The sequence below is a fragment of the Haliotis rufescens genome, unplaced genomic scaffold (genome assembly GCF_023055435.1).
Source record: "Haliotis rufescens isolate VD_foot unplaced genomic scaffold, xgHalRufe1.0.p SCAF_1, whole genome shotgun sequence".
Lineage (NCBI taxonomy): Eukaryota > Metazoa > Mollusca > Gastropoda > Lepetellida > Haliotidae > Haliotis > Haliotis rufescens.
In genome coordinates, this window is record NW_025963779.1 from 21669719 (window position 1) to 21693875 (window position 24157).

The 24157-nt window shown below is 42.2% G+C and overlaps 1 protein-coding gene across 4 annotated transcripts in view; it reads right to left on the reverse strand.

Annotated features, from left to right (window-relative positions):
* The window catches only part of LOC124114595 (calmodulin-A-like), a 208107-nt gene that overhangs the window by 178043 nt on the left and 5907 nt on the right, over positions 1 to 24157 (reverse strand). For 2 of the 4 annotated variants that reach the window (XM_046475252.2, XM_048393144.1), the window contains exon 1: positions 8628 to 8731. The exons of the other annotated variants lie outside the window; for them this stretch is intronic. In XM_046475252.2, coding sequence (XP_046331208.1) covers positions 8628 to 8636 — 9 coding nt within the window. In that variant the 5' untranslated portion in view covers positions 8637 to 8731. Of the gene's footprint in view, positions 1 to 8627; positions 8732 to 24157 lie in introns of those variants that run through there. 4 annotated transcript variants of the gene reach the window in all.

Genomic DNA, 24157 nt, shown 5'->3' on the forward strand with positions numbered 1-24157 from the left:
ATGAGTGCAATAATCTCTGACGCGACGTCAAACCAAATTTCACCTCACCTTTGCGACTACAGTGACCCAGGTGCCTTTCGTTCATATTACGCAACACAAAGCGAGTGAGACTATACTGCCCTTGACTCACGTATCAATTAGCCAGACGTAGCTAAGCTCCAAGTGCCAAATTACCGACTTATACGCTGCGAAAAGATTTACAAAGCGGTGAGGCCGCGGTGCCCCAACTCCGAACCTTGCAGGAGGACGCCAATCTGGTCACCTCATCACCAGCAGAAAAGACACCTCCACGTGATACTGCCAGAACAGCCCCTGAGTGACAAATGGTAGCGTTAGATTGAATAACCAGTTGTTGCGACATTAACATGAGCAGCAGTTACACCGAAGCAGTCGCTGTTCTGACGTAAGCAAGGTGTAAAACATTCACATAATTATTAAGTGGAGGATGAGGTGCTTGGTTCAGCGACATGCTTTGCTGTATGTTTTTTTGTGACTGGAAAATGTAGGCTAATGATACCGTATTCCCATAGATACCGTCACATGATAGGTGGTCTCAACTGTGTACTGCATAGTGAATGAGGGGATGTTGTTTTCCGTCGCGGACAGTAACGTTCAAGCGAAATCACGGCGGCCTGAAAATAATCGGTAAATCGGACTGAAAGTACTGTCACCAGCTGTGGATATAAATGACGTCCCATGCCCACTGGCACGACCCGATCCACAGTGTGTCTTTGTACGAACAACATTGCTGACATTTTTGTATTGCTTACACTGACTTTGATGAAGGTGAAACAAAACGTTCAGTGTGTGTCGACGACGTTGATCGTTGCCGCCAACAGTTAATACAGGGCAAAATTATAGATCGCCATGTAATAATAGTAGTATTGCTGTATGTAGCGTGGACTAACGCTCACTCACTCACTGACACACACAAAAAGAATGCTTGACTCCAATACTCTGGTACAAAATGCCATTTTACATTCCGGTCAGATGAAACTACTCTTTAAAAACCAAGACGTCAAATCAAGAACATTTCAGGCAAGTAACCCGAGAATACCCAAAGAATCAAATTCTAATGATTCTTGTAACCATGTAATTACACCAGACTGCGCCCACAGATGCTGTGACCATGTCTCCTGGTGCCTCTGACAGTAGAACACTGTACGGTATGGGGTCATAGTACTACCACACTGAAGGGCAATCTAAGGTTCTTTGGGACCTACGTAGACTGGAACCAAAGGGACGCAACTCTGCCCCGCGAATTGCGACGCCGTCATAGTACTACCACACTGAAGGACAATCTAAGGTTCTTTGGGACCTACGTAGACTGGAACCAAAGGGACGCAACTCTGCCCCGCGAATTGCGACGCCGTCATAGTACTACCACACTGAAGAACAATCTAAGGTTCTTTGGGACCTACGTAGACTGGAACCAAAGGGACGCAACTCTGCCCCGCGAATTGCGACGGCGTCATAGTAATATCACACTGAAGGACAATCTAAGGTTCTTTGGGACCTACGTAGACTGGAACCAAAGGGACGCAACTCTGCCCCGCGAATTGCGACGGCGTCATAGTAATATCACACTGAAGGACAATCTAAGGTTCTTTGGGACCTACGTAGACTGGAACCAAAGGGACGCAACTCTGCCCCGCGAATTGCGATGACGAAACCCCCGAGCCACCATGTAAATATCTTGGTTCTTAATGCAAATAAACCTGCGAAACCCCATGGTGTATCTACATCATATTTATGAATATCGTTACCGTTCTTCAAAGTACATTTGTATGTCGAATATGCCTTAATAATCAACTGTGAAAGTGATCTTTTACACCGTTTTCAGCAATATCCCAGCCACAAAGCGACCAAGAATGGGATAAAGTAAAGAGCCGTGAGAATTCGGGCTCTTTTATTACAAGGAAGATATTAGAAGATAACATAACGGCGACACATTATTGAATTCGGGTTACTTGCTGTCTGGCAAAGGTAAAAACATTGGACGATCTAAATTGTATATGTCGACAATGAAATGTTCATAGTTTCAATGTTTTTGCATAGCAGCCCACATTTCACTCTTCTTCAACACCTTGGGCCTTCAATCTGAAGTACTGTATGTAGGCTGTTTGAAACTGCTCTTGAAGTAAATCGTGATAATATTATTTTAATTAATGTTCACCGAATAGAATAATTTAACCCCTGCTTTCCCCCCGGGCAATTGAGGGCGCCTGTGTTGTGACAGGTAGTTTTGTGACAAGCAGTTGTGTAACAAGTAGTACAGCATGATGGTCTCAAAGAATTCTGCAGAGGATCAGTGTTTAACAGGAAGGCGTGGGGGTAGAGACACGTTCCGCGGGGGTGGTTGACTGCTCTTCTAGGGCATATAATATGTACAAAAATGATAGTTTTACTGAAGGTCTGTTGAACGACTATGGTATGAAATGAAGCATCATTGAATCGTTATCCGAGTGTAGGTGGGGAAGGAAGTGCTACTTACCCAGCCTACATTGTGGCTTACTTTCTATTTATGTTGTGAAAAAATAACCATTGCTTAGATGGATCGGGTTTTGATATATCGTCAATTAATTAATGTAAAAAGATCATTGGGTGATGTGTTGAAGTATTTATCCTAGTAAAAGGTTAGGTGAAATGGGGTTTAACGTCTCGTCCAAGATTATTGCACTTATATAGCGACGTGCATGCTGTGGCTGCTTGTACTAGTCCGGACTGATGTTGATTTTATAGTGCCAGCCCACTCAGATACCATGCCGAGATTAATATAAATACCCTACTCAGACACACTTAGACTCAGAACCGGATAGCCCTTGTTTTATCCCCTAAATGCCTTGCGCCAGGCAGGGTAACAACTAGTACCATATTTTGTTTTGACGCGGCCGGGGATCAAACTCCGGCCTTTCCGCTCTCCGGGCGGACGCTCTACTACTAGACCACAGAGGCGGTCTATCCTGATAAAAGGCCGATGTAATGTTCACCTAACGTGATGTGTCAGCCGCCAGGAAGGTGTTATCTAACGCTTGTGCCGTCACGTTGTATTTCTCTGGTTTATCGTTACGTTAATTTAGCACGGATGTCATTACCTGAGAGTGAACTAGCGAATACTGTTATGTGTATTTTGGAGACACCCACGGGCAAACTAGAAGGTTAAGGATGTGAATGAGTTGGTGTCAAAGCCGCTGTGAACAGTTTTTAACACATGACGTGAGATATTGGTGTAGTTGGGTAATGCACCACCACCAACAGAAGTAATCTAACCGGCATACGCACACAACCAACATAAGACATATGAACAACAACATACATATAACCAAATAAGACATCTGGTCAACAAAGACTTCTAACCAACATAAGACATCTTATTTTAACTGACATAAAAAACTAACCAACGTAAGACAAATAATCAACATAAGACTTCTAACCAAATAAGACATCAAACCAAATAAGACATCTGATCAACATAGACTTCTAACCAACATAAGACATCTTATTTTAACTAACATAAGAAACTAACCAACGTAAGACAAATAATCAACATAAGACTTCTAACCAACATAAGACATCTAACCAAATAAGACATCAAACCAAATAAGACATCTGATCAACATAGACTTCTAACCAACATAAGACATCTTATTTTAACTAACATAAGAAACTAACCAACGTAAGACAAATAATCAACATAAGACTTCTAACCAACATAAGACATCTAACCAAATAAGACATCTAACCAAATAAGACATCTGAACACATAAGACTCTAACCAACATAAGAGCGAGTGAGTGAGTATGGTTGTACGCCGATTTTAGCAATATTCCAGCAATATCACGGCGGTCATAAGAAAAATTAAACATAACACTCTGACCAACATAAGACATTTAACCAAATAATACATCTGACCAACTTAAGACACCTGATCAACATAAGACATCTGATCAACATAAGACATCTGACCAACATAAGACATCTGACCAACATAAGACATCTGATCAACATAAGACATCTTACCAACATAAGACATCTGATCAATATAAGACACCCGTCCAACATAAGAACTCTGACCGACGAAAGACATCCAGCCAACATAAGACATCTAAACTACATGATCAGTCACCAACGTGAACTCTCTCACCGACATAAATACCTCATGAATTTCTGGAACTTAGACAAGGACACTTGCCAATATATACACAATGTTGGTTTAAGATCGGGCGACTCTCATTGCATCAGTACGTACAGGAATTAATGTTGTATACATATGCACTTTCACAGCATATACATGTATGTCCCCCCCCCGAGTTAACACATATTTGGTGCAGCGACTGTTATCGATGTGTTTTTATGTGCCCGTGATTAGCAGAGTGCCCTTTACCTGGTCTGCAAGCAGATGACATATGGTTGGTGTTTATTTGTGTAACAACGAGGCGTGTTCAATAACTCTCATCACGGAACGTGCTGTGAGAGTGCCTTAATTAACTAAAACACAGATAGCAAGGATAGATAAAACACATTTGCCTATTGCATGCTCAGTTTGTCAGATCTATCCTTAAGGAGATGGCAATTACACCACGCAGAATAACACCATGGTTCTTAACAGCAAGATAACGGTATCTGGCACTTACTAGACGACGGATGGTTTTTACGTAAAGCGAGATCTTAAACAATATGTATTGTGATTTTATACCCTTTAGACGAGAAGTGAATAATTTAAGACCCTTGACCGTGTTATAACGGAGCACAATATGAAATATTGAATATATATTTGCAACCGGTCCCAGAGCAGCTAACACGTCGCCCTGTAGTCTTTGACCTATACAATGAATTTGATATTGAAGAATTTGGCTGAAAATCGAATTCTCACAAAAAGTTTGTTCAGATTCCTTTCCGTCATGTGACCTTTAACATACATAACAGTGACTGATGTGGGTGATCTTTCACGAGTGATTATCTACAGACCAAATTTGAAAATGGATAGGTATGCCCAGAAACCGAAACCTTTGCAGAAACTATTTGTCTAGGATCCGTCAGTGACTTGACTTACCAAGGTTACCATCTGGTATCTGGCAGCTCCCCTTACAATAATGTTAGAGTGTGGTTGTTTTGTCGTTCAGTACATCACAACGAGTTAGCTTAATGTGAAGAAAAAAACACTTCACAGGGCACGTCTTCGATGTTTTACTTCTTTGTCGAAACGCAAGAGGGAGGGTATGGTAATATCTGGATGAGACCTGGATTCGAACCAGCGACCATAGGATCCTGGCATGCCTTGTCTTCACAGCGAATTAAAGACGACTGGGCCACCCATGCCGCCCCCCCCCTCCTCCTCATGTATATTTGGAACCTATAGTTCTTGGAATACACTTGAAACATGCTACGCTCATACAGCATGTTCCAAACACAGACGAGAATTAACACAAGTGTCCTGAAATGACGGTAGAATAAGAGGCTAAAACTCTTAACGGTTGCGATTTCAAGGAGAATCAGCTGTTGCACAAGCTGTTTGCGGTGTGCCTATATTTCCCTAATTATAAGGGATTCGTTAGTGGGCAGAGGGCCAGGGAAACTGAGTGACGATCGCCATCCTTGTGAATAATGCATCAGCGAAGTGATGTCTAACATGTTACGACTTCATGTGTTATGATGGCATTTACTCTGCTATGGACAGTCAGGGGCAGACAACGGCAAACAACATGTACTGGTTAACTTCACCTGAATGTGTGAGTGAGTGAGTTTGGTTTAACGCCATTTTTAGCAATATTCCAGCAATATCATGGCGGGGGACACCTTGTGTAAGCATGTACAATGAGTTCGGCAGCTGATGGTGTAAGCATGTACTGTGAGATCAGCAGCTGATGGTGTGAGCATGTACTGTGAGATCAGCAGCTGATGGTGTAAGCATGTACTATTAAAAACAGCAGCTGATGGTGTAAGCATGTACTATGAGATTAGCAGCTGATGGTGTAAACATGTACTATGAGATCAGCAGCTGATGGTGTAAGCATGTACTATGAGATCGGCAGCTGATGGTGTAAGCATGTACTATGAGATCGGCAGCTGGTGGTGTAAGCATGTACAAGGAGATCAGCAGCTGATGGTGTGAGCATGCACAAGGAAATCGGCAGCTGATGGTGTGAACATGTACAAGGAGATCGACAGCTGATGGTGTAAGCATGTTCAAGGAGATCGACAGCTGATGGTGTAAGCATGTACTATGAGATCGGCAGCTGATGGTGTGAGCATGTACTATGAGATCGACAGCTGGTGGCGTGAGCATGTACAAGGAGATCAGCAGCTGATGGTGTAAGCATGTACAAGGAGATCGCCAGCTGATGGTGTAAGCATGTACAAGGAGATCGGCAGCTGGTGGTGTAAGCATGTACAAGGAGATCGTCATCTGATTATGGCAGCATGTACTATGAGATCGACATATGATGGTGTACGCATGTACAAGGAGATCGGCAACTGATGGTGTGAGCATGTACAGGGAGATCGGGAGCTGATGGTGTGAGCATGTACTATGAGATCGACATCTGATGGTGTGAGCATGTACATGGAGATCGGCAGCTGATGGTGTGAGCATGTACTATGAGATACTAATAGATCCGGCATTTGTCCCTCTACATTATTCACTGTACCCAGTTTAGGAATCGACTCTGGGTATTCAGTGTGAGGTACCAGCGCCACCCCACCATCTCAAAACCACAGTCTGATAATCAGGGGGCGGTCGGGTAGCCTAGTGGTTAAAGTGTTCGCTCGTCACGCCGAAGACCCGGGTTCGATTCCCGACATGGGTACAATGTGTGAAGCCCATTTCTGGTGTCCCCCGCCGTGATATTGCTGGAATATTGCTAAAAGCGGCGTAAAACCATACTCACTCACTCACTGATAATCAGTCTCAAAGTAGTATTCTCGGATAGTAGGGACAAGGTGTCATGCGTAGTACGCTTGGACAGGAGGACAATGTCAAAAGAGAATAGTTTTCTGATCAGAACTGTGTAACCAAGTCTGCCGTCATGTGGCATACCTGTGTGTGTGCCCTCCGTGGCCAGTTGCAGGTCCACAATCATGAACGTTTGAACCTCAGCAAAAACAGTTGGAACTCATCAAGAACTGTTGGATCACACAAAAAGAACAATTGGACCTCAGCAAGAACAGTTGTTTTCTGCGAGAACAACTAAATATTCACCAAAACAGCTGGGTCTCACCAAGAACTGTTAGATCGCAACAAGAACAATTGGCTATTAGCAAAAACAGTTGGATCTAAGTAAAAATAGTTGGATCTAAGTAAAAACAGTTGGATCTAAGTAAAAATAGTTGGATCTAAGTAAAAACAGTTGGATCTAAGTAAAAACAGTTGGATCTAAGTAAAAATAGTTGGATCTAAGTAAAAATAGTTGGACCTCACCAAGAACCGTGGGTTATGGCGGTGTTGCAACAAACGGCGTTCTGCCTGAGACGAGCACTAGAGTTCTTCACAATGTTTATTTATAGAGTCATCTTCATAAATAATGGACTAATTGCACCCACGGCTAGGGAAATTGAAATTGCAGGCATTGATTTTCAGTTCAAATTTAAGTTAAAAAATGCCCAGTGAAGATTTGAGGCGTGAAGATTTGTGGCGTGAACATCATTAAGGGAAATATACACTTCACAGCGAAAAGAGAACTTTCAAAGATTAGTCTGCGATACGTGATTTAACAAAGACATTCCCTGTTTCCCGCCCTTCACATAAATTTTAAATGTCTATTACATGTAGTTATTAACTACTGTGTTATTTTATAAATATATCATGTACCATTGTATACCAAAAATGAAAAATGCATCAGATGTTTATATGAGGATGTATGTGTGAGTGTATGTAGGTATATGTGTTTGTGTGTAATACTGTATATATATGAATATGTGTGTGTTATTATATTTTCTCATTACTTGCAATTCCTATGCACTTTACATTTATTCTGCACCACAGAATTAACACACCACAATGTAATGAAATGTATATAGGAGAAGGCCTCGTAAGTGTGTCACTTGTGCCTAATCCATTTGGTTTTCCGCAATAAAATATGTTTAAATCAAAAGCCCTGTTTCCTTACTATTGTTTACTACATTGTAGCTTGATGTTTAGGGATATAGGCGACATCAGTCAAGGAGCTGTTATACCTAGCTTCACAGAGGACTCAAGTAGGGTTAGGATGCTTTATGAAGTCTTTAGGATAATGCCGTACGAGGAGAGAGCCAAATACATCTAAGTTGCCAACGAGCGTGTCTTCGGAAAATATTCCCAATATTCATTAAGGTTAAAACCCATCGCAAAAAAACGTGCTGCATACGAATTGGTTATATGCAACTAGCTTAATCTTTACGCGTGTATTCTAGGTTGAAATCAAGTGTAGCGAGTGATGATAGACGGATTGATGTTAAGTGTTTGCAATGAACTGACTACGTTGTATAGGCTGATGTTCTGACACTCACAACATAACATTTGAAAGACCAGCGTTGTTGATTTCTGTAATCTTCATCTTTACATCCAATAACCGTTTTGATGAACATCAACGCAGAAGAGACTAATACAGTAAGCAATTGAAAGTTGCTTGTTGAACTGCAAATATACTAACCTGGTTCATGATGTATACCCGGTCGTAGTCGGAGATGTTGAGATTATTCCATGGTGGAGAGGGAGAACGGCACTGCCAGGCACCAAGGAACGGCGGTAAATGTTTGTCAAATTGCTGCCAATTGCTGTATTCGAGGAGTGTTCACCGTCTATCTGTCATCTCGGGGCTATATATAACTGACCTAGAAGTGGACCGCCGGGAGATATTGATGGATGGATATTCCAGTACATCACCCATACTTTATTGTATTAGTACAACTTGATATTAGAAACATATCTAGCTTTACCAAGACGCGCACGATGTGGTGAGTTTTATATACGATGGCACTGGGGAATTGTGACGATTATTGGCAGCGATTAAGCGTATTTATTTATCAGTGGTTCAATTTCTAGCAAAAGACTGGATTATGGTAGCTCAACGGCTAGTATATTAGATCGGCATTATTTTAAGGGATGTGTTTGTAGTTAATGCTACAATAATGTCCAAATACATAGGCTAATATGGTTCAAACTCTTTATGAATTTCATTAGCCTGAGCAGGTAGATATCCTAACTTTTCGGTGAAAGAACATGGGCTTCCAGACAGCAGTGGAAGTGATACGATATTTATTTGTATTCCACTTTATGCCTTCAAATTGCAATACGCTATGCAATCAAGAAGCTTATGCTGAATGTCTCACAGGGGTCAAAGGTTAAGACTAGGTTTCACCTGGTATCAATACCATTTGATGTTTGAGAGGATCCATAAACACATAAACACAATGGACTGTTTTGAGCAGAGATTACTTTTATTTTGTCACTTTTATTTATCTTTTTTATTAAGATGTAGATTGATAGCATTTAATAAGTTACCGATAGTACCAGGGCACCGTAGCGCACCTGTTATACGAAGAATATGCTTGAATTGTTTGATAGGCATTGTGTGTTTGCGTGTGGCTGCTTGTACTAGTCCGGACTGATGCCGATTTATAGTGCTAGCTCACTGAGATACCATGCCGCAGTTTAACATAAATACCCCACTCACACACAGTATACTGACTCCGAGCCGACCAGTCCTTGTTTTAGCCCCTTTATGCCGAGCGAACCCCGGCCCTTCCGCTCTCCGGGCGGACGCTCTACCATTAGACCACGGAGGCGGTCCAGTTGGCGGATGACAATGCAGAGACAATTTATGGATAACAACTTCTTTATTTACTGTGAAGGCGACGTTTCAGATCCTTATACCGTTGTCAGGCAAAGTTGACAAAAATCAAGAATATGTTTGCAGGGAAAGATGAATACTCTACATTGTTACAACATTGAGCCAGCAATCTTTGGATTCAACGAAGATTTCAACACCAAAAGACGGCATATTTTGCAAATGACTGTTAACTTTAAATTTGCTATCAGGGTAAACAGTAATGTAAACATATTACATGTAAACAACAATTAACTTCTCACACCATAGTAGTAACCACCACGAAAACACATAACAGGCTAAAAGGCTATGACGTTGTGAATTAACCCAGTTATGACAATCGAAATACTTTCATGTATAACTGCACGTGACAAAACCCTTTCCATAAATTATACAATGGTAACATCTGCAAAAAGCAGAGTCGATTGTACGATTTCGACCAGATCATGAACATTTGTTTATGAATCACTATCAAATAGTGATGAAACCAACCCGTTCGCGAAAAGGTGAGTGTATCCTGCCCCACCGGTGGCACCTGTCACACACACATGCAGAGGCAAATCAATTGTTCATCTGAACAAACACGGAAACGTGTAGTGCAAGTCAAAATAGGGAATTGCATCGGACATCATTTTTGTCTGATGTGTACAATTTGGAAATGTCCTCAAAATGTCTACCATAAAACTATTTTGAAAGCTTAACTGATGCCTTGAATGTTGTAACCTTGATCAAACAACAAACATAACCACGCCCTATTGATGGCATCATCCGATACACATTGACACTAACAGATCTTCCGTGAAGGGATCATGGACGAATTGCACCACCCGGACAAAAAGGGAACAAGTGTTTATATTGGTGGCCATGTCAAGTTCGACTTCAGAGTACATCCTACCAAGGACCCGTGAAGATCCGGGGTAGAATAGGTCTTCAGCAACCCATGCTTGCCGTAAAAGGCGACTATGCTTGTCGTAAAAGGCGACTAACGGGATCGGGTGGTCAGGCTCGCTGACTTGGTTGATGCATGTCATCCATCCAAAATACGTGGATCGATGCTCATGATATTAATCACTGGATTGTCTTGTCCAAACTCGATTATTTACAGACCGCCGTCATATAGCTGGAATATTGTTGAGTGCGGCGTTAAACCACAAACCAACCAACCAACAACAACATCCTACCAAGGCTCATAGTACAGATGATCTCATAAATAAAAGCAACACAACTCTTTCCGTAATCCTAAGATTAAACTGTACTTTGATGTAATTGGGTGTTTAGCACAATTGGAGTTGGCGACCGTTGTGACGAACATGAAATTGGTCACTATGAGTTTGCAACTATATACACGCGCACTGTCAAATATTAACGTTAACTCCTCGTCATGGGCATCGTGATACCATCATCCAGCATACATGGTTACTCACAGGAGAGGGGCGGTCGGGTAGCCTAGTGGTTAAAGCGCTCGCTCGTTACACCGAAGACCCGGGTTCGATTCCCGACATGGGTACAATGTGTGAAGCCCATTTCTGGTGTCCCCCGCCGTGATATTGCTGGAATATTACTAAAAGCGGCGTAAAACCATACTCACTCACTCACTGACAGGAGAGGTCACTGATAGGCCGGGATCGGCTGAGATCATGTTCCTAGTTACTTCAGCGCCATATATGCCCATTATCGCGGGTTATCAAAAAGTGGTAATTTAAACGTCTTGACCTGCATCACGTCCATCTTTCCCTTCACATGTGGAAGACAAGCCGTGGTATAACTGAAGTACTGTTCAAACTAAACACACTAAAGCTGCCTCGCTGTAGCACTAACGTGACTAAGACATTTATTTATTCGGCAGCGTGTTATCTATTTCCACCACCACTCTCAAGTTGGATTATTCTGAGGCATTTCACACGCAAAGAGATTGCGTCTCGGCAAGAATCTGCCATCATATAGTCCCTTGCCTTGTTTAGTATCCCCCGCCACTTATTCTGAAGTACTATCATTAGGACGGTGGAGATCACTGTTGCCACAAAAATGTGGAACATTCAAAGTGGTAAGACACAACTTAACTCGTCACTGATTGAGTTCGTGAATGTTGTTTTTCTAAAAACAAGGATAGCAATGTTCCAGCTACCTCGCGGCGGTTTATTAGTATGGCCCCCGCATAAACCAGTGATTGATAACATAAGCAACGATCATCACCGTCGAGGCACGACAATATATAAGCCTTGTCACATTTTAACCAATTTTTTTTCCAATTCTCCTTTTAGTCGGCTCTTACACACATAGGATGTTTGGAACCTATTGAGGCTGGTTTCAACATAGAGTTGCTTGCCCCTGACGCCAGAGAATAGTCAGTCTCGAGTATCTGCTGAAAGCGATTTCAATAGGCGTAAACGTCATAATTATAGTGAAAATTTTACGACTGGATCACTGAGAATCAGTGATGACACCAGCTGATCGCGAAAAGTGTAAGCATGCCCTGCTCTACCGCTAGCATCCGCCACTCTAATTATCACAAAGAAAATGCTGAAGGACTTTTGATATTATGTTTGTTTGTTTTTTGTAACACTCAGCAATAATCCAGCTATATGACGGCGGTCTGTAAATAATCATGTCTGGACCAGTGATTGACATCATGAGCATCGATCCACGCAATTGGGTAACGATGACATGCATCAACCAAGTCAGCAAGCCTGACCACCCGATCCCGTTAGTCGCCTCTTAAGACAAGCGGGGTCGCCTTTTCCAGCAAGCATGGGTTGCTGAAGACCTATTCTACGCCGGATCTTCACGGGCCCTGAAGCATTTTAGTGGCACCAGGATGTGTGCATAGTGCGTAGGCAACGAATCAGGTGAAGGTAAATAACGCCGGTGGCAATCGTAGTGGAGGGGTGACCGCGCGGAAAGCGTCATCGCGCCTGAGCTTCAGAGTATGGTGCAGCATACTGAAACATCGGCTAAGTTACATGTCTTATCTCTTTCGACAACTGACTTAGTTCGAATTTTGGCAGTTCACCAGGTAGGAAATGGGTACCCGATAGGATTAAATGGACTTGTTAATGACGAATCTCCTATCGCCAGGCAGCTGAGGTTGTATACTCCTATGGAGTCGAGAAAGCAATTTGGTTGTAAACTGATCTGTTGACCGAGGTAAAAATTGCGCTGCTGTGGGTTGTGTGAGATTATCGATACACACCTGTTCATATTATTTTCATTAAAATTCTATTCCCACCGTAAATACATTTCTGAAATACAGTTTTCACAGGGAACAACACAATTGTTTTAGTGTTTCTTAATCAGTTAAACTTATCAACAAAAAAACAATATTACGACCTAATTCAAACTTACCTTATCAATCGTTCACCCGTTCGCGTAAAGCATTTACTAGTCGTGTAGCCATCTAAATCCTATATTGTTTCTTTTAATAACAGAAAAATTTCAATTCAGCGATGCTGGGACTACGGCAAACAGGCGATTGATGCGGATCAAGATGGCGATCATTCCAAGATCAAACGGATAGAAAAAACATAGATGTTGCAGCGAGAGCACATCGATAAATGTGCGCTTCTTGGATATTAATGTTAGAATCATCGCTCATGAGGAGGCCACGTGACTTTTTGTCTGTAGAGAATAATTGGGGAAGTCGTGTTTTGTCAATGTGGTGCCTGCGTGGGTGTGTGCGTGCGTGCGTGCGTGCATCTGTGTTCGTGTGTATGCGCCACACCACTGTCACCGATGAAAACACTAAATTATCCTTCAAAAGATAAAATACCACACGGTTAGCGTGCACGCATGCGTGCTTGTGTATGCGCGCTTTCAAAATGGAGACACGAGTTCATTTTCACCTCTAAAAAAGTGAATTACATTCCGAAAGAAATAAGGACAGACACGAATTATCTGTTAAAACTGGGCTGTGATATGCCATAACTATTATTCATTTTCTTCAAATCCATAGAAGACATATGGAATTACTTAGTTTCATGGCAGTATTCTTGGCAACAATACCATTTCTCCTACATGCGGTATCGATCGTGGAATTGCAAGCCCAAACTGATAATTCTCTTTGGACACTAAAAGCCATCATTGAAATCACTGACACTGCATTTTTTCAAAAATCGATAAAACTTTACGACGATGCAAGAGTCGGAATACCAGTCCATTCATAACTCCCACTGATTGCTGTATTACCATGAATGGCACGAAATGCTGACTGTCTTCTTCATTCATTCAGGCAAACAACGTGACTGTCTACAACAATCAATAGGACGGAGCGTCTTCATTCAAGCCACTGACAAATAGCAAGTAGGTTCAGGACAGCATGGACGTGAATATTGGAAACCCCCACGGAATAGAAACCCTAATTTGATAACGCTGCTCATTGCTTGCTTAACAACACTGGTGACAGGATTAACCTCGCCTCGGAAGCGACATGGCTTCTACATCATCACGGCGGTGACGATGGTGTCATACTTGCTCCAGTATTGGCGACCAGTTTCTGTCACTATTAAACAGACCCGTGAAGATCCGGGGTAGAATAGGTCTTCAGCAACCCATGCTTGCCGTAAGAGGTGACTATGCTTGTCGTAAAAGGCGACTAACGAGATCGGGTGGTCAGGCTCGCTGACTTGGTTGATGCATGTCATCGATCCAAAATACGTGGATCGATGCTCATGATATTAATCACTGGATTGTCTGGTCCAGACTCGATTATTTACAGACCGCCGTCATATAGCTGGAATATTGCCGAGTGCGGCGTTAAATAACAAACGAACCAACCAACCAATATTAAACATGACAAGCATGTCACTGAGGGACACTTTCCTCGTGTCAGGAACCCAGCATCGAAGCAGGGTTTTACCAGGCGCACTGTTAGAGTCACATGGTTAAAGCGTTCGCTCGTCACGTCGAAGACCCGGGTTCGATTCTCGACATGTGTGAAGCCCATTTCTGGTGTTCCCCGCCGTGATATTGCTGGAATATTGCTAAAAGCGGCGTAAAACCTCACTCACTCACTCACAAACACATACAAATTAAAGATGGACGCAACTATTTTGGTTTGTGATGGCAGTTTGAATCATTAATTCATCAACATTGTAGACTGCACGTTACTTTCAACAAAAACTTGTATTCTGGTAAAAGATACACGTTTATAGTTTGGCATGGTTGAGGTTCTGGAAAGTAACATTGAAAACTCAATCAATAATAGGCACAAGGCCATCAATTCACTTATGTAAATTTGTTGGAAGTCAAGTGAAGCTTGCTTCTTGTCGCCAGCCTAAGAACCCCATATTCATATCGTGGCCATGTATTTCTGAGAGTCCCCTGAGCTTAAAACACAGGTGGACATAAGTGGACACAGGCAAGTCCCTTCATCATTGTCATCCATCTTGATCATGTGTAAGGGTGTGACATTTTGTATCAAGAAATCAAGAGATTAATCGAATGTAACGAACATTGTTAGAGCGCACGCACGTATGCACGCATGCACGCACTCACACTCACACTCACACTCACTCGCACGCACACACATTGACCAGGCATTAAACATTTCGAGAACGGTCTTTTATACATTAAATATGAACGGAATTCGTCTCCATTAGCTAAACTAATTAAAGTTGTGTGGGGGTAACGAGAAAAAGATTCATTTAGCCCATGTGAACTCCTTCGAGATCATACTGCTTTTAAACATAAAGTAATATTTAACCTTTAAGGTAAACAGATTCCATGTCGGCTGTCTTGCGGAATAAATAATCAATATTTAAAACGATATATCACTCTGATCATTCAATCGCGGCTATCAGTCAAACATGAAATTCTGACAGGTCACGTGCTTTCTATCATTCATGCACAGAAAATATCAATGATTGCAAAATATGAATAATTCATAGCGGGATCATTACTGGGCAAGTATGTTGAAATTGACATCCCTCGTGCTCCTCGGTCAAATAGACCATTATCAGTATTGGCACCGAGGTGATGCGACACGATTGATGGTACGGACACTTGGCCGACCAATATTAAACCATCATTTCCTCAACGTGAGATAATGAGCGAAAATGGCGACTGGATAATCTCAAACTCATACCCTCCACGCTCTCAGAAGTTCTGTGAACATACATCGGTGATATAAATGGCGAGTGACGCAATGCCCTATTTACCCGTGTTTTTTCAGGTGAACAGGGGGCACGGGTGGCCCAGTCGTCTAAAGCGCCGCGATTCGCTGTGCAGAGTTGCATCCCTTGGGCACGCCAGAAAGCTATGATTGTGGGTTCGAATCCCGGTTCGCCCCGATTATGTTTCTAGGTTTGTCAGCACCATACCCGTGCTCGTGGGTTTCACCGAAGTGGTAAACGTCTTAGACCTGCATCACTTCGGGCTTTCCTCCCACATGAAGCTGACACGCCGCGATATAACTGGAATACTGTTAAAAGCGGCGTTAAACCCAACTCACTCACTCACTCAGGTGAACATTTGGCTTGCCTTGGATTGTGTTGTTGGTGTCACTGGTGGCAGAATACGCTCACCATTTCACAAACTCCTGGTGTCATCACTATTTGATAGTGATTCATAAACTCATGCTTAAGCTATAGTCGGAATTGTACACGGGGCTTGTGAATATGGAAAGGATTTTGTTGCTTTTGTTTACATCCCAGGCATAACACAGACACAGGTTCCTGGTTCCACAATGACATGATTTGTTTGTTTTGTTTGTTGTTTAACGCCGCACTCAGCAATATTCCAGCTATATGACGATGGTCTGTAAATAATCGAGTCTGGACCAGACAATCCAGTGATTGACATCATGAGCATCGATCTACGCAATTGATGATGGTATGCATTAAACAAGTCAGCAAGCATGACCACCCGATCCCTTTAGTCGCCTTTTACGGCAAGCGTGGACTGATTGAGACCTATTCTACCCCGGATCTTCAGGGATCATAAGGACATGAACGTAGATGCCCTCATCGACAACACGCATGGATCTGATCATGTTCTCAAGCATTTACGTAGAAATATGTTTCAATCTGTACGATAACGCGCACAACTGTACATTGTCTTCCAGTTCTCTACGATAACACACATTAATTTGTTTCAATCTCTACTGAAACGCGCACATATATGTACATTGTGTTCCTTTTCTCTACGATAATACGCATAATTCTGTTGTTCTCTACGACAAAACGCATGAATCTGTTGTTCACTACGATAATACGCATGATTCTGTTGTTCTCTACGATAATACGCATGATTCTGTTGTTCTCTGCGACAAAACGCATGAATCTGTTGTTCTCTACGACAATACGCATGATTCTGTTGTTCGCTACGATAATACGCATGATTCTGTTGTTCTCTACGATAATACGCATGATGCTGTTGTTCTCTACGATAATACGCATGATTCTGTTGTTCTCTACGACAAAACGCATGATTCTGTTGTTCTCTACGATAATACGCATGGTTCTGTTGTTCTCTACGACAAAACGCATGAATCTGTTGTTCTCTACGATAATACGCAAATGTCTGTTTCTCTTCTCTACTTAGACGCATGAAGATGTTTTTGTTCACACACAAATTGTTTGATAACTCACATTTATTTCGTACTCTCATTGTTACTGAGGAAGACTGTATTTTAGTCTCTCATTCAATATTATGAAGAGGCGTGCTACACGACAGGACTCATGAACTATTTACACTACAACAGCGCGGCATTAATGTATCGCGATCCAATTTCCTCCATTGTATTCGTTGACTAGAAAGTTCACGCGGCCTTCAAAGGGGTGTCTTCAGGTATTCACGCAGTGAGGTATCGTATCGGAGTCAAAGAGCTGAATGAGTGAGTGAGTTGGGTTAACGCCGCTTTTAACAGTATTCCAGTTATATCACGGCGTGTCAGCTTAATGTGGGAGGAAAGCCCGAAGTGATGCAGGTCTCACACGTTTACCACTTCGGTGAAACCCAAGAGCACGGGTTTGGTGCTGACAAACCTAGAAACATAATCGGGGCGAACCGGGATTTGAACCCACAATCATAGGTTTCTGGCGTGCCCAAGGGACGCAACTCTCCACATAACGTCAGGGGGCACCAAGAACGATAGTCCTGCACCATGACTGTGGAACATATTTATTTTATGAAGAGAAAACCCAATCTAGATATGTATACAAAACAAGTCTAGCCAGCTCTAGCTAGCTCTAATCCACATATGAAATCAGCATCGGGAAAATTATGTTTTTTAGAGTCGAGAAGGGTATTGTGTAATATAAAATTTCATAGACTAAATGTTAGAATGAGTTTCATGCACAATAACCAAGCGGAGAAAAGAACCCGCTAGGACGGACGAACACTTTAACCACAAGGCCACAACACCGCTTATCATTTCAGAATTATTTTGCTTTTTTACGCGGTTCAGACAGGATAAACAACATGTTAAATATATTTCATTACAATACTTGTATTCAATCAACTTGCATGTAGTCTATGTTTATAAAGATTCAAATAATTCATACCCTGTCGGCTCGGATAAATTGAATTTACTAATCATTTGGGTCAAGGTGACATGTAATTCCTGGTACGTAAGTTGATGGGTTTTATGAAGCCTGAGCGCTGTGTTCCGTCCGGTCACTGTCGCTCCCAGCTCAAGTAAATGCCATCTGTGGGACTGGGCTGTCATTAACTCCACATCGCTTCATTAAACGGGCATCTGCTAATCAGCTAAAATGGAAGCGAGGAGGTCTGGTCGTCATTAAGGAATAGAGATCGTCTATTATATGGAACAATCCTGAAAATCAATGATCCCCGCTCGTTGCGTATAGGTATGTAGGAATTACTGTTAGTCCTGCTGTAGGGCGCTCATCATTTGGGCCAACAACGTGTTTTTATAAGCTATCCACATCCGCCAGACCAAATAGTTCCCGCTTCAAAGTGTTATGGTGTGGAATTAGCAGCGGGATTGGAATCTGGTCATGCGGTCCTGTCACGCGCATTGCACGCGCTGCACGCGATCGTGACCACACAGTTGTCAATATGGTACTTGTAATTCTCCAGAGGGACGATCGCAATCACTTAATGGTTGTTCGTACACACAACTTGTCAGACGATATGATGCAGGTAGGGTTTGCAATCAACTAGCGCATGGGAAGAGGGTATTATTATACATTCAGCGCTCTGAAATGAGCAATAGAAATGATTAAAAAAGTTTTCAAAACTCATCCCAAATGCAACTTATTTGACGTTTAGCAGACATGATCTGGTGATTGTGTGTTCCATGTAGAAACGTTTAGAAAGTGCAGCTGGACGATGCAATATAATAGGCACACGATGAAGTAAAAAACCCCATAAAAACAAATCGGACATAATGAATTTCCATTATAATTTCCGTGACGAACGATCGCTATAATCTCCAGGCTAGCCCATCGTCAGGTTCAGTTTGTGTATCATTACGTGGCAACTTGATGCTGGAGTAACGTCTGACGTTTCCCACGGTTATGGCGGTGACAATGTCAAGAATGGTGCGAATCAGGAATCCAAGGTAGCGATCATCGGATTCTTGCGAGCCAAAGAGACGCAACTCTGTACAACGAATTTACGCGCCAAAGATACCCGTGTGTCATTTATAGCCACACATGCGTGACAAAATTCTTAACACAATACCGGGTACGCAGACATCATATGCGCCGTCGAGGTTTATTTATCATATAAAGTGAGTGAGTGAGTGAGTGAGTGAGTGAGTGAGTGTGTGATACGGAAAAATTGTATTCAGCACTCTATCGACCCCGGGACTTCAGCGTGAAAGCAATCGTTTTATAGCGTTTATGGGAGACCCAAACGCCACATACAAGGCAGTAATGCTTTAATACAACCTCATAAACTCCGTGACAGAGAACGTCAGAAGCACGGGAAGCTGACATGTCTGACTATCGCGACATCATTAACGCATAAATGGGATCAGAGCAAGGGAGATAACTGCAGCAGTCAACGATTCTCAGTCAACCCGGGCGGTTTTGCACGTGCATAATTCAGCAAGAATAATACGGAAAACACGTGCTTAACGTGATCCTCTATAAACTGAATGCGAAACAATGTCTTTGAATTGCTTCTCCCTCCTCCCAATGTGGGAGACAGTCGCATACCTCACTCAACAGGTGGGCGGTCGCGTAGGCCGACGTTGGCTAACGTGACCGGGAGGTAATGTAATATGACATTTCAGTACATTCCAGAACATCATGGTGCCGTGGATAGCATTCGGGTCTAGGAGATGATATGTGGGAAATGTTTATTGCAGGTGGATCCTGTTTGTGAAACCATCATTTATAAACATACCTCCACTCCACAATCCCCAGCAGATGACGAACATCACAGCGTACCAGTATGTTTCAAATATATCAGGGACGGAGGGTAGCCTAGTGGTTAAAGGGGTTGCCCGTCACGCCGAAGACCAAGGTTCGAATCCCGACATGGGTGCACAATATGAAGCCTATTTATCGTGTCCCCCGCCGTGATATTGTTGGAATATTGCTAAAATCAGACTCACTCACTCATATATATCCCATGGGTGCTTATACATATTCAACTTCAAACTTCAGGCCAGGGGAGTATTTGTAGGTTGGAAGAGTGGTTAAGACTGGGATTTAAAATCGGAAAATCTCATGCCAAAAACGAAAGAGAATATATCTTAAGGTTTTAACTAAAAAATATATCGTCCACTGGACATGCTGGATGTCATTAAATAGTATTGTGGATCAAAAAAATGCTTGTCTCCCCACTTCTAATAAAAAAAACATTGTTTGTCTTGAAGCGAGGCGTAAAAAAATATATTCTCAAGTGAAATCCCATCTTATCTGAACCTTGTGATTGGAACAAGATGGTGATTTCTTTAATCACTGGAATTAGTGATGCGTTCTTAAGCACTCATTTGATTCTATGTGTTCCATTGTAAAGGCACAGAATTGATGAAATCACACATACAGAATCTTGACAAGACGCGTACGTTCTTCAATGTAAGTAGACATGATGTCTGAGTATTTCAGGACCAACAAACATCGATAGCAATGCGACTTTGAGACTAATAGTAAATGATACGTGAAACGACTGAAGGACTGCAAGAATGTTGTTTAACGCCCGTACGACGTGCGGTCCTTGTTCTCGCCCAGATCACGGAGCTACCGAGGTGTGTGAGTGTGAGTGTGTGTGTGAGTGAGTGTGAGTGTGTGTGAGTGAGTGAGTGAGTGAGTGCGTGTGTGTGTGTGTGAGAGTGAGTGAGAGTGTGTGTGTGAGAGTGTGTGTGTGAGAGTGCGAGATCGTCCGGACTGATGCCGATATACTACTACTCAAAAGTAGCTGAAGAACACAAAATTCTTTCATATTACTATAGTTAATCTGTCACGGCTTCTCATGGCTTGACAGATTAACTATAGTAATATGAAAGAATTCGGTGTCCTTTAACTTCTTTCGACTGGAATACAAACTAAGTCTTGTTTCACAACACATGAAAAGAAATGTTTTCGATGGATAGTTTTCTTCTTAATTCAATAAAAAAAATCATTTTGATCACAACTGAACTTCTATTTTTTTATGCCTCCGAATCGAAACTCGGATGAGATATGAACATGCAAATGTATAAACAATTACACGATGGGAAACAAGATGACTGTCTCGCATATCGATATTACTAAATGTCAGAGGGCAACTGGCATTCTCGGGTATATAGCAGCTACTAGCCACAGGACAACAGATACAGTGGATGGTTTATATCAGACACGATACACCGCTTCCTTGTAGCAACAAATGATCTGCTGAAACAGCAAAATTAGGCGGAGACAAATCTGCAGCCCCCAAACCGAGATTAATCATCTCCGTGGTCTGACTTCATCAGTCCTATAACGGGAGCAGGTGGGTGATCCCACCTTGAGAGGAGCTGGAACAAACATAACAGAAAAAAATACCCAGCATCTCCTCGTTTATAGAAACATGATTCCTTTTGTGAAACGTGTTTATAGTAACTGTCTACGTGGGCAGGGTCAACAGGTAGGTGTTGTGCAAGCTGTATCTAACAGGTGATTGTTGTATAACAGACCTGTGCATAACACACTGAACATACGGATCTTGTTCGTCAGATTGTTTTGTGATGAGTGAGGAGCTGTACGATGTGATGGGAACAAACTCCAGAGGGAATTATGTTAACAACGTAGATGAACAGGTCTTATGTCGTTTGAAATCCCCTTCTCCTTCAATTATTTTATATACTCAACCGCAAAAGAAACGTCACCATGGACAGATATATGAGAAATCTTATTTGTCCAAACACTGTAAACATACTTTGAGACATATTAAAAGGATGAAACTTGGCAAAACTGATCACCAAGGTTGAAATTAAAGTGTCAAATGCTCTTAAAGTGAAACACAACACTAGTCTCTGAGAAAATGTCATCACAAGTCAGTATCTCGTGTGTCTGCCATGTGCATTGAAGACTGCCGTGCAAAGTCGATACATGGAATGGATGAGGCGGTTGATGAAGGCCATAGGCACTAGAGCCCACACTCTGAGGAACGCCTGACGCAGTTCAGCTGCAGTTGTCGGCCTTGGTCGGACGTCATTCAGCCGTCTTTGAATCTCGTTTCACAGGTGCTCAATGGTATTTAAATCGGGACTGAGGGCAGGCCACTGCATGGTTCTGATGCCATTCTGCTGGAGGAATTCTCGTGTTGCTCTCGCAGTGTGGGCACGGGCATTATCATGCTGAAACTCGTGGTTGAGGCGACGTGCCAAATAAGGTATGGCGTGTGGTCTCAAGACTTGATAAATGTACCGAGCTACTGTGACACTATTGCCTCTTCCTGGACCGATGTTCTGAAAGACCACAGGGCCGAGCCTCTGTGCAAGACCAATTCCACCCACACCATGATGTTCGGACCGCCCCACGAGTCTGTTTGGGTGATCGGTTTTATTGTCATCTGCTTTGTTTTTCTATCATCAAATTTCATTTTTCCGGACAAGGTAATGTTAAATTGTAGAAACTTTGACAAAAAGTACCCAGATATTTAAATGACAACTTTTCATGCAATGTTACTTTGGGTGACGTTTCTTTTGCGGTTCAGTATATCATTCAGGAGAAAGGAAGCTGCTATTCCGACGAACAATCAATTCGTTGTGGCCTATGACTTTTCTTATATGGAAGTTAATTTATAGTTAAACAATGATTGTAACTGCATTACATTGTTTCTGTTGAGATTAAGTAGAAGTTCATTTCATTGTATTTGGACAATGATTAATTGTCAGGAATGTAATACTATTTAATGTAAGCAGTGGCGAGGTAGTTATATTTAGATGCCGGAATTATCTATAAACTTCCGGAATAGCATGGATGGTTGTCATGCGTTATAGACACATGTGGAACATTTTGGGATGACTGGTCTGACACTTTGTAGAATGTGCTGGAAGCTGGTAAGTCTAAATAATTGGAACGGGCGCGTCCCTGTCTCATCTCACATTTCATCTGACATTACATCGAGACCAGCTTTCGTGTGAAGATCACTTATCACCCGGATTCCCAGCCTAGGCCCATCTCGGAAACTTGACCACTGTTGCCGCGAGGTGATTATTATTAAACTTGTCATTGTCATGTCCACTGCTCTCACATTTTATACTGCCACTGAATATTGTACTACCACTCTATTGTGTACTACCATTGTAATTGCTGTGTAGTAATTTGTATTGATTTGTAAACCTAGTTCATTTTGGGATATAATTGTTGATTGTATACCATATGTTGGTTGTTTGTGGGTTTAACAATTAATTATTTTACGTACAGATTTAACATATTGTTTCAATTAGGGAATCGACACATACTTTTGTATACAAGCATTGAACCGACGCCCTTAGTTTCCGGAGCGTGTGTTCAGTAAAGATGTTATCCAACGTGAGGTGAAACAGGTGCGCGGAGTGGAGAAGAGGTCATATTTACTTTAATTTCCGTTTAGTAGATATTGGTGTGGACGCTTATGTTGTGGTGCCTGTATTACGACGGAATGGCATCATTAGAGTATGTTGGTATAAAACCTTTACTTGGTGACTGAAAAACATAAATGCTGTATGGCAAGATGTTCAGACCTGAAGAAAGTATGGCAAGAGGTTGTTCAGATAGTATTGTTAGTGACGTTGTTCCGGCAGAGGAGTTGCATGGCACTATGTTGTTCAGACATCAGTGCTATATGACAAGATGTTGAGATATTACTGTTGTATGGCCAAATGTTGTTCAGACATTGGGGAAGTATGGCAAAATGTTCAGACAATAGGGCTGTAAGAGTGTGTGAGTGAGTGAGTTGGGTTTAACGCCGCTTTTAACAGTATTCCAGTTATATCACGG